Here is a 13,879-nt window from a genome sequence, read left to right as displayed (position 1 = left end):
TCCTCCCTTAACCCGTCAACTATGGCTGACCCTCCCTGAGCCTGGTTCTGCTAAAAGGTTTCATCCTGTTATAATGGGAGTTTTTCCTTCCCACTCTCGGTCAGCACTGTCAGTGTTTGCTCATAGGGTCTGCCTGATGTTTGGTTGTTTCTTTGTATGTCTTTATTATTATTGTCTTTACCTTACAATATGTAGTGTCAACTTTTGTGATTTGGCGTTATATATGAATTGAATTGAATTGAATTGAATTGAATTGAATTGAATTGAATTGAATTGAATTGAATTGAATTGAACAGTGAGTGCAGACAGCAGCTTGCTTTGTAACACGGCTGCTGTTTTGTGTTGAACAACTTTTTTGCTCTCCTGATAAAAAGAATCTTATTATTATTATCTTCTTATATAACTTACTATTAACTGAGCAGCCAATCAAATAGTCACTCTGTAGGAAAAACTGGATAAGTAATTAGTTGCTCAACCACACAACATTAAACAGCACATAAATCCATCTTCAAACATCTCTGTGCTTAAATTCCTGAACTTAAATTTAAGGAAAACTGGCTGCTCATTACAGGCCAAGTTTGACTTTGTGTTACTGCTTTTGCCACAGCGCAGTCTGAGTCCTTACTCAGCAGAGTGAGATGAAAATAGAAGAGGCAGATTTTCTCACCCCTGCTGAAGCACCTTTGAATGGGAAGGACATATTTAAAGAGACACACATCATTGCTGATGTCGTGACAAGTCAACATATAATTTGTGTGTGGTCATTTCTGGTCTTTCTGTCAATTTATACCTAAAATATGAGCATTTCAACAATGTTATTTAAACAAATGTGTAAAAACCATGTCATTATTTGTTAATGCATAATAAACTAAGCTTACTTCAATTGGACTCTAAAGTTTGGGTTCTGAGCTTTAGATATTTGTAGATTACCACTTGCAACTATATGTGAGAATGTGTAAGAACACTGTGGAAGATCAAGACAAATCTGTAACTGATGAGTTATAAGGCACAAAATAATTTTAGTGTTTCACACTAAAGTGAAAGCTGTTTAATTTCCTCAGCAGTGAATAATAAAGGATTTTGAGTTTGTTTAGTGGGTTCATGAAAATGTAAAACTGTTTTCAAAATTTATTAAATCAATAATGCTTTTTTGCCCTGTGAATTTTTAGATACACTGTGTTTGCTCTTAAAATAAACTCTTTGAGACAGAAAAATGAAGATACAGGTACAAAAACTGTGACTGATCTCCAGATTTTAAGATTCATTCCTCTGACACTCGTTGAGTCAGGGTGGTGTGGTAATACTGCAGGATATACGGAAGGTTTTACACGGAGGGATTCCTGTATGTTCAGGGTGTGCCCCGCCTCTACAGACCTATGGTAGCTGGGATAGGCTCCAGCTCCACTGCGTCCAGATAGGGATAAGCGGAAGAGGACGAATGAATGGATGGATGGGTTTATGTGAAATATATTTGTTGTTGTTTCAGATTTACTCAAATGTTTCTATCGGATCAGATGAAACATAAAGTTCAAACTCTAATTTGCTGTCAGCATAATTACTGGTGAAATGTCTTTCTCAAAACCATATTAAGACATAAATATGATTTAGAGTTACTCTCTGACAGTTGAAACACCTTGTAAAGTACCTGCAGAGCAGGTGAGCCGAGAAAAGCCCCTGAGAATTAAAAGTGCACTTTTCCCATTGCTGAGTGTGGGAGTGTAAACACCAGGATGCGATTCTTGAGAAGTGAAACTGAAACAAAAACGGGCACTGACAGAGCGGCAGAAACAAATGTCACACGGGCTCAAAGTTCTCGTGTTAGTGTAGAATTGCAGATAAAATGGATGAATATCCGTATCCACTGTTTTTTGAAGCCACTGACTTCACAGACAGAGAGAAGGAGAAAGTGAGGAGATACTTTCAGAAAAGGCGAGACTCCGGGGGTGGCGACTGTGGAAATCTTGAAAAGCTCGGAGGAAGCGTTTATAAAATCTGTTTCAAGGAAAAAGAAGGTAGGACAGTTGGTAATTTGTAAAATATTTTTTTAGATTTGTGTTTAAATGCAGGCTGTTTCAGTGACTCTGTCTATGGCTGTTTTAGATCAAGAGAGAGTTTTGCAGAGGAAGTTTCACACCATCACTCTTCCTAGTGGAGAAGTGCGGCTGACCGTGAGCCGGACAAGTTCACCACAGACCTCTGACCAGCCATCGACAAGCCAATCACTGGTACAGTTTACTGCTCTTTCAAACATGACTTTTGGTTACAGTAAAAACTGAGCGCCAGAATAATGTGGCCAAACCAGGAGTGCGTTAACCTCCAGGGAAAGCTGGACAGCTGAGGACAATATTGACAAAAACAAATGATTTTAAAATATTTAAAAGACATTGTAAGTAATCCAAAGAATACATTTTAAATAGTAAAAATCTCTCTTATATATATGATCATCAAATTTGACGTCACGGAAAGATTTAGAGAACATGTGTTTGCTCAACTTTTGCTGGGCCCTCTTTGTTATACTTTTCATTTCATTGTGCCTCAGTGTTTTCAGTGGCTGACAGTTCTCAGGCTTCTTTCACTTCTGAGTTGTGCTGTTAATACAGAGTGGAAATACACAGTGTAGCATTGTTTAAATAAGAAAGCCTTCCCTGAAAAATACATCATGTGGATGGCACAGTGTGCAGATACAGATACAAATACTTTACATACTATTTTGCATTAAAGCCTTTGTAGCCAAGCACGTAACCAATGCCATGTATGATACTCCACCTCCGTACCATCAAAGATACTGGGTCATGGTCCTGGGTCCTTTTGACAAAGTGTCTTGAGTTCTCTTGTATTTTTGTCACTTGGTGTTATTATTTGTGTTTTAGGTCCACTGTGTTTACTCTGTAGTGGGTTGTTCTGTTTAGCGTTTTGATTATTAGATTCCCCTCGTGTCTTTACCCCCCGTGTCTCCCTCTGTGTTTGTTTCTTTCTGTGAGCCCTTGTGCCTTGCTTCCCCTCCTTGTGTTCCATCATGTTTCCCATGACTCTCCCTGTGCTTCCCCATGAGTTTAAATTCTTAGGTTGTCCCAGTTTAGTTTATTTCTATTTGTCTCACCTCCACGCCTGTAATAAAGCGGTGTATTTTGAGTTCACGTTTTTCATCTCTGTGCGTTTGCGTTTGGGTCCTTTTCCTGTCTTCACACAGCCGTTTTGTGACATGCTGTTTTTAAAAACATAGGTCATAAAAAGCCAGATGGTAACACTCTCACTGGACACTTTATTAGGTACACCTTGATAGTAACAGTAGCAACTTCAGTGCTGCTTTAAATCTTTGCTGTTAATTTTTTATTATAATGTTGTGATGTTATTTGAGTTACTGTTTCCTTCCTATCAACTCGAAGCAGTCTGGCCAGTCTCCTCTGACCTCTGACATCAAGAAGACATTTTCATGCAGAGAATTGGATATTTTCTCTTTTTTAGTCCATTCTCTGTAATCCCTGGAGATGGTTTTGTGGGAAAATCCCAGTAGAAATAAATCAAAGCAGCCCAAATTTATTTCTCATTCTGATGTTCAGTTTGAACTTCAGAGGGTCATCTTGACCATGTCTAAATGGTTAGTGGCATGTGATTGGCTGATTATCCATATGTATTAATAAGCTTAAACAGGTGTACCTAATATAGTGGCCAGAGATTGTGTGTCTGTGTGGTTAGATCACACAAAATTTCAAATTCCTTGTGGAATCCATGGACACTGAATCCCTGCATGTCTTTTTTCTCCTAAGTTGGATGTTGGATGTTGTGGTGCTAGGGCTGGGCGACATGACGTTAAATCAAAATCATGACTGAACATTATTCCTCAGGTTCGACTAATGAATGATTATTATTATCTCACAAGCACACACAAACTAGGTTTGTACTGCAAAAATGCTAAACCACTGAAGTTGAGACATTTTTGGTATTTTTCCCATAGTTTTCTTCTTTTTGTTTGATGATGTCTTTACTAAAGCCACATGTGTGTCCAAACAACAAACACTGAATTTTTATTTAGCAGTGGGCTCAGTGTTTCATGTTTCCTCCATGATCGATCTTGTGCATGCTGTAGACTAGACATAGCTAACATAGTACATAATGGATGAATTATTAACAGATTTAAAGAGAAAAGAAATAAAATACAAGACATGGCGAAGATTACATTGATTAGAGGTTTTGAATAAGAGTTATGTATTACTTAGTGCCCAACCCTATGTGGTACACTCCCACTGTTTACAACAAGTAGCCTATCGTATATCGTAAATTGACAGATTTGTTTGCTTTCTTTCCTTCTTTCAGAGCTCTAGAAACCCAAATATAAAAGGTCTTGAGAAGACTTTCATGATAGATGTTTTCCTGCTGTTTTTCCTGAGAGACAACTCTAAAGCATACAAATTTTTCGAAAAACAGCTGTCGTCAATCGGCTGCACAGTGGAGCTAAATTTCGATGAAGAGGAGGTTTTGGTTAGAGGAGAGGTTGACAAGGGGCCAGGAGGAGGTTTTGGTGGTGCTGCAGAGAAATGGGAGTGTCAAGTGGATCGGGTCTTCATCCGGCTCACCGAGACCTACCTCTGCTATCATGTGCTCGAGCCAAAACTGGTGAAAATGGTACTGCAGGACCCGTCCTTTAAGACAGATGATATCAAATATTACATAGAGAGTGGCTATGCTGTGGTTGTGGGAGAGGTTGATGCCATGAAGGAGAAGATTGCAGTTCTGGAAAAAAGCCGACCCACCAAAAAGGAAGTGCCAATTGTGGAGAAGAAGTTCAAGCTCATAGAAGAAGAGTTCAATCGAGAAATGCGTGCTAATTGTCCAGATGTTACAATCATCAGAGGTACTGCCATGATCACTTTGGAGGGCCCTGACACAGAGGTGCAGTCAGGAGCTGCAAAACTGGATGAACTGATTAAGAACGTAAAAGAGAAGAGAGTTAAGTTCCCTACAGCTCTGCTAACCTTCATGAAGACCAGTGATGCCATCCCAAAATACCAAACTCGCTTCCAGCAGAGACTCAGAAACCCTGTTTTCTTTGAGGTGGGTTCTGATCTGGTTCTGTCCAGTTTGTCCTCTGATGCTCTGAATATGGCCGAGGCAGCAGTGATGAGAGACCTTAAAGTGACCACTGTGCAGCTGCAGGGTGCAATAGATCTTAACAGGTTGAAAGAAATTCTGACGAAAGCCAAAAACGAGGCAAACAGTAGAGAGCTCAGAGTGGACATCAGCTACATGCCAGGTGCCAGTGGAACCTCAACGACCAAAGTCCAACTGGTGGGCTACAGTGAAGATGTGGCCAAGCTCAATGAAGTTCTTCATGACTTCCAGTTGAATCAAGTTTCAACTCAAGAAACCATCAATCTGCTTCATCCTGAAATAGTCGACTGTATTGATAAAATCTTAGACTTGATTGGCGTGAAGCAGACCAAGGTGACCTTACAAGCCTCACATTTTCCAAATCCTTGTGTGTTTGTGTCTGGTCCTCGATGTCATGTTCAGGAGGCCAAGGAGGCCCTAACATCAACTCTATCCAGTCTGATAGTAGACACTTTGACTCTAGATGGACCAGGGGCTCAGCAGTACTTCCAGGAAGAGGGTAAAGTGACTAAGGAGCTGATAGAGAGCTCCTGTTACGTCATTATCCGAGAGAAGCAAACTGCAGCCACCCCAAATGTGCAAAGACCACGAAACACCAGCAGACTCAGTGATACACCTAGATCTCTCAGCTACAGCAGCAGCATGTACAGCACAGTTGGAAACTCTGCAATCAACAGAACAAACCTGAAGATCAAGATCAGCAGTTTAGAAAATGAACAGGTTTGATTATTTCCATTCAATTCTATCTTCCTTAATCCCCAAATAAAATATCAGCAATTATGTTATTCAATATTATTTCTGCAGGTGGATGTTCTGGTGGTCCCCATGCTCAACAAGCAGCTGACTTCTACAAATATTGGCAAGAGTTTGTTGTCCAAAGCTGGGAATATATTAAAGTTCAACTTTGATTTAGTCTTAGCCAGTTGTGCTATCGCCCCTGGTGATGTTAGGCTGGTTGATGCACCTCCATCTCTGGGCTGCTCCAAGATTTTCTTCATTGAATGCTTGCCTTGGGACGGAGTAAGAGGAAAGAGTGTTCAGGTAAAATTAAAGACTTTCACAATACTTATAGTGATGGAAAAGATCAAATTCATATTTAATTTACCTTCAGAAAACCATTGAAATGCACTTTATAGCTGTACATACTTGAAAGGATTAATTGGAAAAGTGTGTGTGCTCAAAACTAGAAGAACAGACAAAAGAAAAGACAATAAAATATTTAACTGAAAAGTAAAAGCATTAACGCACAAACTAGTGAATTAACTGTACCTATAATTGCAAGGGAGGATTTATCCTCACAGAGCCACACACTTTTCCATGTGTGCTCTGTTAGTTGCAGTGTTCAATCCAAGAGTTTGAAAACATAGTTGAAAATTTTCAACTTTCAACTTTTGATTTGCAGGCTCTTGGTAACGGTCTGAAGAAGTGTCTGGAGCTTTGTGCACAGCTGAATTTGGGTTCAGTGGCCATTCCAATCATTGGGCCAGGAATTGTTTTAAAATACCCGCTGAGAGAAGCCATTCAAGTGTTGACTGACATCATTCACCAGTTTGGATTATCTGCATCCTCTGGCTCTCTTACAAACATCCACATTGTCATTAAACCTGGCTACCCTGATTCTGAGGCGGTCAGTGTCAATTAATATGTCCTGTATCTGATCTGTAACATGAAGGCATCCATCTTTCATCATGTTATTCTTATGGTTTTATCTACAGTGCTACCACGATGTCTACAAACAGCTCAGCTTAAATATGAACCAGGGAGGCCAAGGTAAACTAGCACTACTTATACTGTCTTCATTATGTGATATTAATGCATAGTGAGGAGATAAAAAGCATTCAGCCAGTGCCATATTTTACTATCTTCATTATCACCCTCAGCCATTAGACTAAATATCAGACAAAATCAATGTGTGGTCTTCTTCGTCTCAGCAATCTTCAGGTCCCTCACCACTGACCTAGATGACATCATCGTTAAAGTGGGAAGTACAGTTAAACTACATGTGGTGTTTGGTGACATCAGTAATGAGACTACAGATGCTGTGGTGAACACAACCAGTTTCGAAAGTTTTAACCTTGGTAAGTAACCTTGGTGAGCAGGAGGATCATGTTGTAACTGTGAAGTTCTTTTTAGCCAAAATGATAGCATAGCCCACTATGGCAAAGTCAAACAGCTGTTCATGAATATCTGCTCAGAAATGGGGACGCCTATGTGAATATAATCTTTGAAGATCAAAGTTTTCATCTAGCATTATCAGCAGGGCACATGTATTAGCTAAAAACCTCACATATAATTGTGAAGAGCATAACAGATCTCTCGCCTCTGTCAGTGCGCCCCAGGGTGGCTGTGGCTACAATGTAGCTTGCCATCACCAGTGTGTAAATATATGTGTGAATGGGTGGATGACTGAATGTGTAAAGCGCTTTGGGGTCCTTAGGGACTAGTAAAGCGCTATACAAATACAGGCCATTTACCAAAACAGATAGTCATGGTCCATCATCATAAGTAATAGAAAGCCACTAATTTCTAATGCATATGGAGCTGCCAAACTAGATAATTTCCTGTATTTTGATCAAGTACCTATCATGGTTCTAGTTTCACATAATGAAATATTTTTTCTTCTTCTATAGATGGCGTATGCAACGACATCTCAACTTTAGCTGGACCACAGGTGGCAGCAAAAGTCAATCAAGGAGAAATTTTCGTGACCCAGTCTGGAAACTTACCCAGTAAAGCTATTTTACATGTGCATGGAAAACAGGACGAAGTCCTTATTGAACAACTTGTGTCTGATATCATTTGTTACTGTGAATCGCATAAATACAATTCAGTGGCAATTCCTGCCATGTGTGCTGGTAAGTATTTTGTTCGGCATTTCTATTTATTCTGTTTCTTGTGCTACACACACACACCTAAATGGAAGGGGTGTTTTTGCAGGAGCTGGAGGTTTGGATCCTGCAATTGTGGCAAGAGCCATTTTTCGAGGGATCAAGTCATCTGCATCATCAATGAACAGCCTCACCGACATCCGCCTCGTCCTGATTAACATTGACGTCTTCTTGACTTTTAAAGAGGAAGCGATGCAGATGTATTCCCCAGCTGTCATCAACAGAGGTGACAGAATTATTCACAAACTGACATTTTGTGTAGTTATTTAGTGTAGTGAATTTTAAAATAAAAACTGATTCAAAATTATTTTACTGAAAATTTTTACTGATTTGTTCTAGTACTTCCAGTGCTTCCAGTACTTCCAGTTCAAGTGCAGCAACAACAGCCTCCTTCTGTGAGTGCATACCTCAGCAGTCTCCATATCAACTCTACAAGTCAGCAGTCTGTCTTCACGTTCCTGGGTCTTTCCAAAAAGGACGTTGACGATGCCATGGGAAAGCTGAAGCATCAATATCAGACACAGTGCTCCAGTAACACTTTCTCAAAGGAGGAACTGGAACCCCTCAGCCAGGATGACATGATGGAGCTGAAGGAGCTGGTGGAGTCTGAGGGTTTATTCATGCAAACTGATCAGTCTGGCACCCTAACAGTGAGCGGGTTAAAAGACGGGGTCACCCGGGTGATGCAAAAAATGAGTCAGTGTCAGTTCATGGCTCTTGCTAGAGAGGTGAGAGTCAGGGAGGAGGAGGATTTGTACCTCCGAGTTGTTTGGTGCATCCTGGCACATAACGGTAACTGGGAAAGACTTCCCAGAACAGCCAATCACCAACTGGAAAGCGACGATTTAACAAAAGGAATAACAGATGCACAGGGACTCACATGGGAGGTTAATCTACATAGAATGGTGGCCACACGATCACTGAACAGACAGACGACGAAGCTGAAACGACTTGAGAATCTCCCAGGTGAGAAGATAATTCTCAATTATTTACAAAATGAGCCCGACTGATACTGGAGTTTGATGCTTAAGAGTAACACAAAACCAAAAGAAATAAATGTTAAGGTGTATAAGAAGTAAGGACAGAGTACAAATAGAAATGCATAATGTATCGCAACCTGCTGCACCTGTAAGAAAAACAATCATACAACACCTCGAACACAAAACTTTGAAAATGCACAGCTACATAAACATCTGTGTGTGTATGTGTGTGTGACAGACAGACACAGAGAGAGTGAGAGAGGAGACTGTGTATGCATCTTTGTCTCGAAATATACTTGAAAATGAGGGTGGGAAGCTGCAATAACACCTCACAGGAGCCAGAGCCAGATAGAGATGGATCCAGGAGACCCATTTGCAGCCCCCAAGGGTACCAAAGACCTGAGACCACACATCTCAGTGATATCTGTGCCTCCATCCCAGCAGGAGAAGAAAGGAGGCCCCTAAATGGGCAGCTCACAGCCAAGGGGTGGGAGTCCCAGAGGGCTAGAGGCAACGGGCAACCGACCCTCCTCGACTTTGGCCACCCTAGTGTGAGCCAAGCTCAAATTCCAGGGCTCAAGGTGCCCAAGAATTGCCCAGTACCCGGCAGATATGTGTGGGTTTGTGAAACAGGGGTCTAGGAAGATGGCTCCACCCACTGTGACCTATGCCACCCACAACCCTTCATAAAGACACTACATCTATGGTTGATGCATTGTATGAGGGAATGGGAATTTACTACAAGATTTTGTAGTAAATTGCAAATAATAAAGCTCAGCATAAGCTCTTTCTGTATCTTCTCGTGTGTATGCTGTATATGCTATATATGCTTACCTCTTTCAGATTTTACTTTCCCTCTGTACTGGGACAGCATGGCTACCAGTGAAAATATGACGGTCATTCCCCTGGAGTCTTCCTCTGCAGAGTACCGAACAGTGACAAAGGCCTTCAAACGAACCGTCGCCAAAACTGTGATGAAGGTGAGTGGCTCTCCCTGCGTAAAGGAACGTTTCAGTTTCTAATTGTATTACCTGTTTTATTATATGCATGCTGCTTCATCACTACTTTATTCTTATGTAGTCAGTACAACCAATGATATTAAATGTTATTAATGAAGTATTATAATACTGTAAAGTGTAAAAAATAGATTTCTGTTTTAATTTACTTTAATATTTATGTATATTTAGGTATATTATTTACAGTAATTCCCATTATTTATTTAGTTATTATTGCTTCCTTTTTATGACATATTTTATCATAAATTGTACCTCAGAGTTTGTTGCATGTATTTGGTTTTGTAACCTCAGTAACATGCCCAGAGATATATACATACATATACACACATACTGATGCAAATATACATGTGCACACACACACATATATATAAACACAGTGTTTGTGTAAAAAGCGAGTGGGAACGACCCGTCAGAGCAATGTACTTTGCGATAACTGTAGCTTTGTAGTGGTCATGCTGGGACATTGTTTCAGTTCCTCACTCAGTCTGTTCCAGTGCTTCATTCCCAACATAGATGCAAAAACTTCATTTATCAGTAAATAAATGATATTTAACTAATAAATTTATATATAAATTGGAAGAGTAAAACTTCATAATGTAATTCCAAGTTACAAGAAATCAGTCAATGTCACATTTTATAAACAAACTAAATTCACCATTTGAAAGATATGATTTATTTAATTAAATTGTATTTATTTATTTATTTTAATTGTATTCATTCATTCTGGATTTTAGTTTTAGTTTCATATCTCTGAAGTCCACTGAATTGATGATGACATAATTTTCTCATTAACAATACAAAGAAAGATGTTTCAGTACAGTTGTAAAACCTGCCTGCAAATCATCACGTTTTCAGTTTTTCAGATTTGCAGATTTAAGGTAATTAATTGATTGATGTTGACAACACAGAATCTTCCCATACCTGAGATGCACATCTCAATTTATGGCCCACAGAATATAAGCATAAAACTACCCCTCAGATGTAATTAATATCCTGGATCACCTTGTTTGGCAGCTTGTTGATCCTTTGGCCTTGTTCTCTTTTGTCAGATTGAGCGTTTGCAGAACGTTCACCTGCGTCGCGCCTATGAAGCACAGAAGAAGCACATTTCTGATAAGAACGCAAGGGAGGGAGGAGCAGGGGAGAAACTTCTGTACCACGGGACGACCCAGGAAAACTGCAACTCCATAATGAAAACTGGATTCAACAGGCGCTTTGCTGGGCAAAATGGTCAGAGTCTTTTTATAGCCCACAATTGCAAACTGTCAGTGCCAATAACTTGCATAACATGTTCTAACCAAAGTCAACACCAGAGTCTTCTTAGAGTTGCAGGTTTTCTGTTGCAGGGCATAATAAAAGTAACCTTGTCCTTAGCAGTCTAGTCTTAAAATTAAGAAAATAAAACCTCATATGATAGGAAAACATGGTATATTAAGTTTCATTATTCATTTAACAAAAATTAAGCTAAAAGGAGGAAGCAGTGTATGAAAGCCAAGGTGTCCCCTTAATGCTCACATGTGTGTGAGCATCTTTATAAAAACAGAAGTTTTGGCAATCTACTGGTCGAGAGCATTCAGGTATGTGTCAACACAATACCACAATCTTCCTAGGAGTGGACGTCCCAGCAAACTTGCCCCAATGTCAGGACCTTGGAATGCTCAGAGAAACTGCAAAACACCCAAGAGCTACATGTCAGACACTGCAGGTCTCGTTAGCATGTTAAATGTTAAAGTTTATGACCGTAGAACTAAAAACAGACTGTTTGTTGACTGTGTGTTGTTTGTAAGGGTTGCTTCTTCTTCTTTTTTTTGCAACCACATATGATGTGGTGGGACCTTAAGAGAGCTGTGCATAAATGAATGCCTGCAAACCTTAATGAACTGAAGCAACACGGTAAACAAGAGTGGACTGAAATTTCACCAGAACAATGTGCGAGACTGATAAAGCCACACAGGAAATGATTACTTAAAGTTATTGCTGCTAAAGATGATTTAATTATTAAGGTATTGAGTTTGGGGTTTTGGGGGGGATTTTTTACCCCATCAGTCCATCAAGCGAGCATTGGTTGGCATAAGCGACCAACTTTGCAAACAAAATAACACAAAACAAGGCAACATAGGATTTTCAAATCGATACCATAGATGTCTCTATTAAAAAATCTTGTATGAGTTCAAATCTCATTAGCCTTGACCTCAAGGTCAGCACCCCTGTTTCAATCTTTTTTAGGATGACATTCAGAGTTTTTTCACAGTTTGCATTCAGTGAATTTTCATAATGGTACTAACCATTTTCCTGTTATACGGGAGTAAGTATAACTGTATGGATTTTCAGGCCAGGGCACAACTTGATACGAGAATGGTTAAAAGATGATCCACGGTTCAGAGAATTGACTCTAATGGTGCATCGATTTAAGTTTTTATTACAGTATTTGTTACTAATTACAAATGAGGAGAGTTAATGTGTTTAAATAGACCTTTGACAAGTAACACACAATCCAGTATAACCACTGCTTGTTCCTGTATACTGTCAGGACAATGCAGGTAAAAATACATTGTGATTACGAGAGCATTCATTCATTAAGGCTGAATAAATTATTTTCTCTTCTGGTGACTTTGGTGTTTCAAAGGTGACATAAAGGCAGGGATTTGTTGTTGTTGTTTTTAATCTTGTTAAGCATTTGTGATTTTCGTGACACATAAAACCTTGGGTTTAAGTGATTGTGAAGGTGTTTTCAGGCCTAGTACAATAACAGCACTTGATTCCTTATTGGGTTGAAAGGAAAGATTTTCATGTTCCTGCATGCACTAATAAAACATGTCAGTTACAGTCAACAGTGTAGTGAAAACACCTGGTGAAAGATATGAAAGTAACAGTACAGTGAACTAGTAATTCTGTGTTCTACAGCTTGTACTTCCAGGGTATTTGTGACATCTAAAGAATCTACTGCCAGGAGGCTGAGCGGTATCATGTGATTTATGTTGCAAGACACTACAGTGTAAATGGGATCACCTATTGTTAATTTTCTTTTTTTTTCTTCCTACCCTCAGCAACTTCATACGGTCGTGGGACCTACTTTGCTGTAAATGCCAACTACTCAGCCCACCCCGGCTACTCCAAGCCAGCTGCTGATGGTTCTCAGTTAATGTTCGTCGCACGAGTCCTCACAGGCGTCTACACTCAGGGCCGACATGATATGAAGGTGCCTCCACCTCGAAGCCCCCAGCAGCCTCACGACCGCTATGACAGTGTGGTAGACAGAATAGATAACCCCAGCATGTATGTTGTATTTCATGACAACCAAGCGTACCCCGACTACCTCATCACATTCAAGTGAGAGTAAAGGAAAAGTGTTTTCCACTGTTTACAAAGGAAGATGTCTGAAAAATCCAAAAAGAAAAATAATAAAACTAATACGCACATTTCACAATACAGTTATATTCAGTGAAAGGTCTGGTTTGAATTATAGAATTATGTCTGATTTTAAGCTTAATTATTGATTATTAGAAAAGTTACATATATGTACATAAACACTGGAAACATGTTACACAATCATGCAGTTTTTAATCTTTGATTTGGTTGACATTTGCATCTTGCATCTTACATCTTCACTTTCTAAAGTGTAAAGCACTTTAAATCACATCTAATTAGTCCAAGAACATGTCACAATACTCTAATAAAGATTTACTATATGATTGCCTGGTCCATTCGTAAACTGTCAAATTTCATTTGAATTGTGGTGACATTATGCAAACAACATCTAAAAAATATTTTAATTCATAATCAAGTAACTGTTAAACATAGTAAACCATCTGGTAGAAGAGTTTAAAAAGTTAACTGTGTTAAAATGGGAGTTAAAAACATGAGTGATGAGAGAAAAGCTCCAGTG

The 13,879-nt window shown here is 39.4% G+C and overlaps 1 protein-coding gene across 2 annotated transcripts; it reads left to right on the top strand.

Moving 5' to 3' along the window:
* Positions 1 to 1,758: 1,758 nt before the first annotated feature.
* On the top strand, positions 1,759 to 13,685 carry LOC116310149 (protein mono-ADP-ribosyltransferase PARP14-like). Of its 2 annotated transcripts, none has more exons than XM_039609789.1 (13): positions 1,759 to 2,012; positions 2,101 to 2,225; positions 4,315 to 5,829; positions 5,914 to 6,150; positions 6,512 to 6,736; positions 6,825 to 6,879; positions 7,041 to 7,187; positions 7,740 to 7,964; positions 8,047 to 8,223; positions 8,346 to 8,963; positions 9,821 to 9,957; positions 11,043 to 11,223; positions 13,041 to 13,685. In XM_039609789.1, the coding sequence occupies exons 1-13, from the start codon at positions 1,841 to 1,843 to the stop codon at positions 13,325 to 13,327; spliced, it is 4,101 nt and encodes a 1,366-aa protein (XP_039465723.1). In that variant the 5' UTR covers positions 1,759 to 1,840; the 3' UTR covers positions 13,328 to 13,685. The 2 variants fall into 2 exon arrangements, with proteins under 2 accessions (XP_039465723.1, XP_039465722.1); XM_039609788.1 differs by having other exon boundaries at positions 8,337 to 8,963.
* Positions 13,686 to 13,879: the final 194 nt, after the last annotated feature.

Source organism: Oreochromis aureus, linkage group 3 (assembly GCF_013358895.1).
Source record: "Oreochromis aureus strain Israel breed Guangdong linkage group 3, ZZ_aureus, whole genome shotgun sequence".
NCBI lineage: Eukaryota > Metazoa > Chordata > Actinopteri > Cichliformes > Cichlidae > Oreochromis > Oreochromis aureus.
The sequence above is the reverse complement of the archived record's forward strand: the minus strand, read 5'-3'. Positions and strand labels throughout refer to the sequence as shown.

Excerpts from the sequence above, each read along its gene's own strand:
- LOC116310149 (XM_039609788.1), top strand. The coding sequence starts at position 1,841 with ATGGATGAATATCCGTATCCACTGTTTTTTGAAGCCACTGACTTCACA. Across the intron at positions 5,830-5,913 it reads GCAGTTTAGAAAATGAACAG|GTGGATGTTCTGGTGGTCCC; the intron begins GTTTGATTATTT and ends TTATTTCTGCAG. Across the intron at positions 6,151-6,511 it reads TAAGAGGAAAGAGTGTTCAG|GCTCTTGGTAACGGTCTGAA; the intron begins GTAAAATTAAAG and ends TTTGATTTGCAG.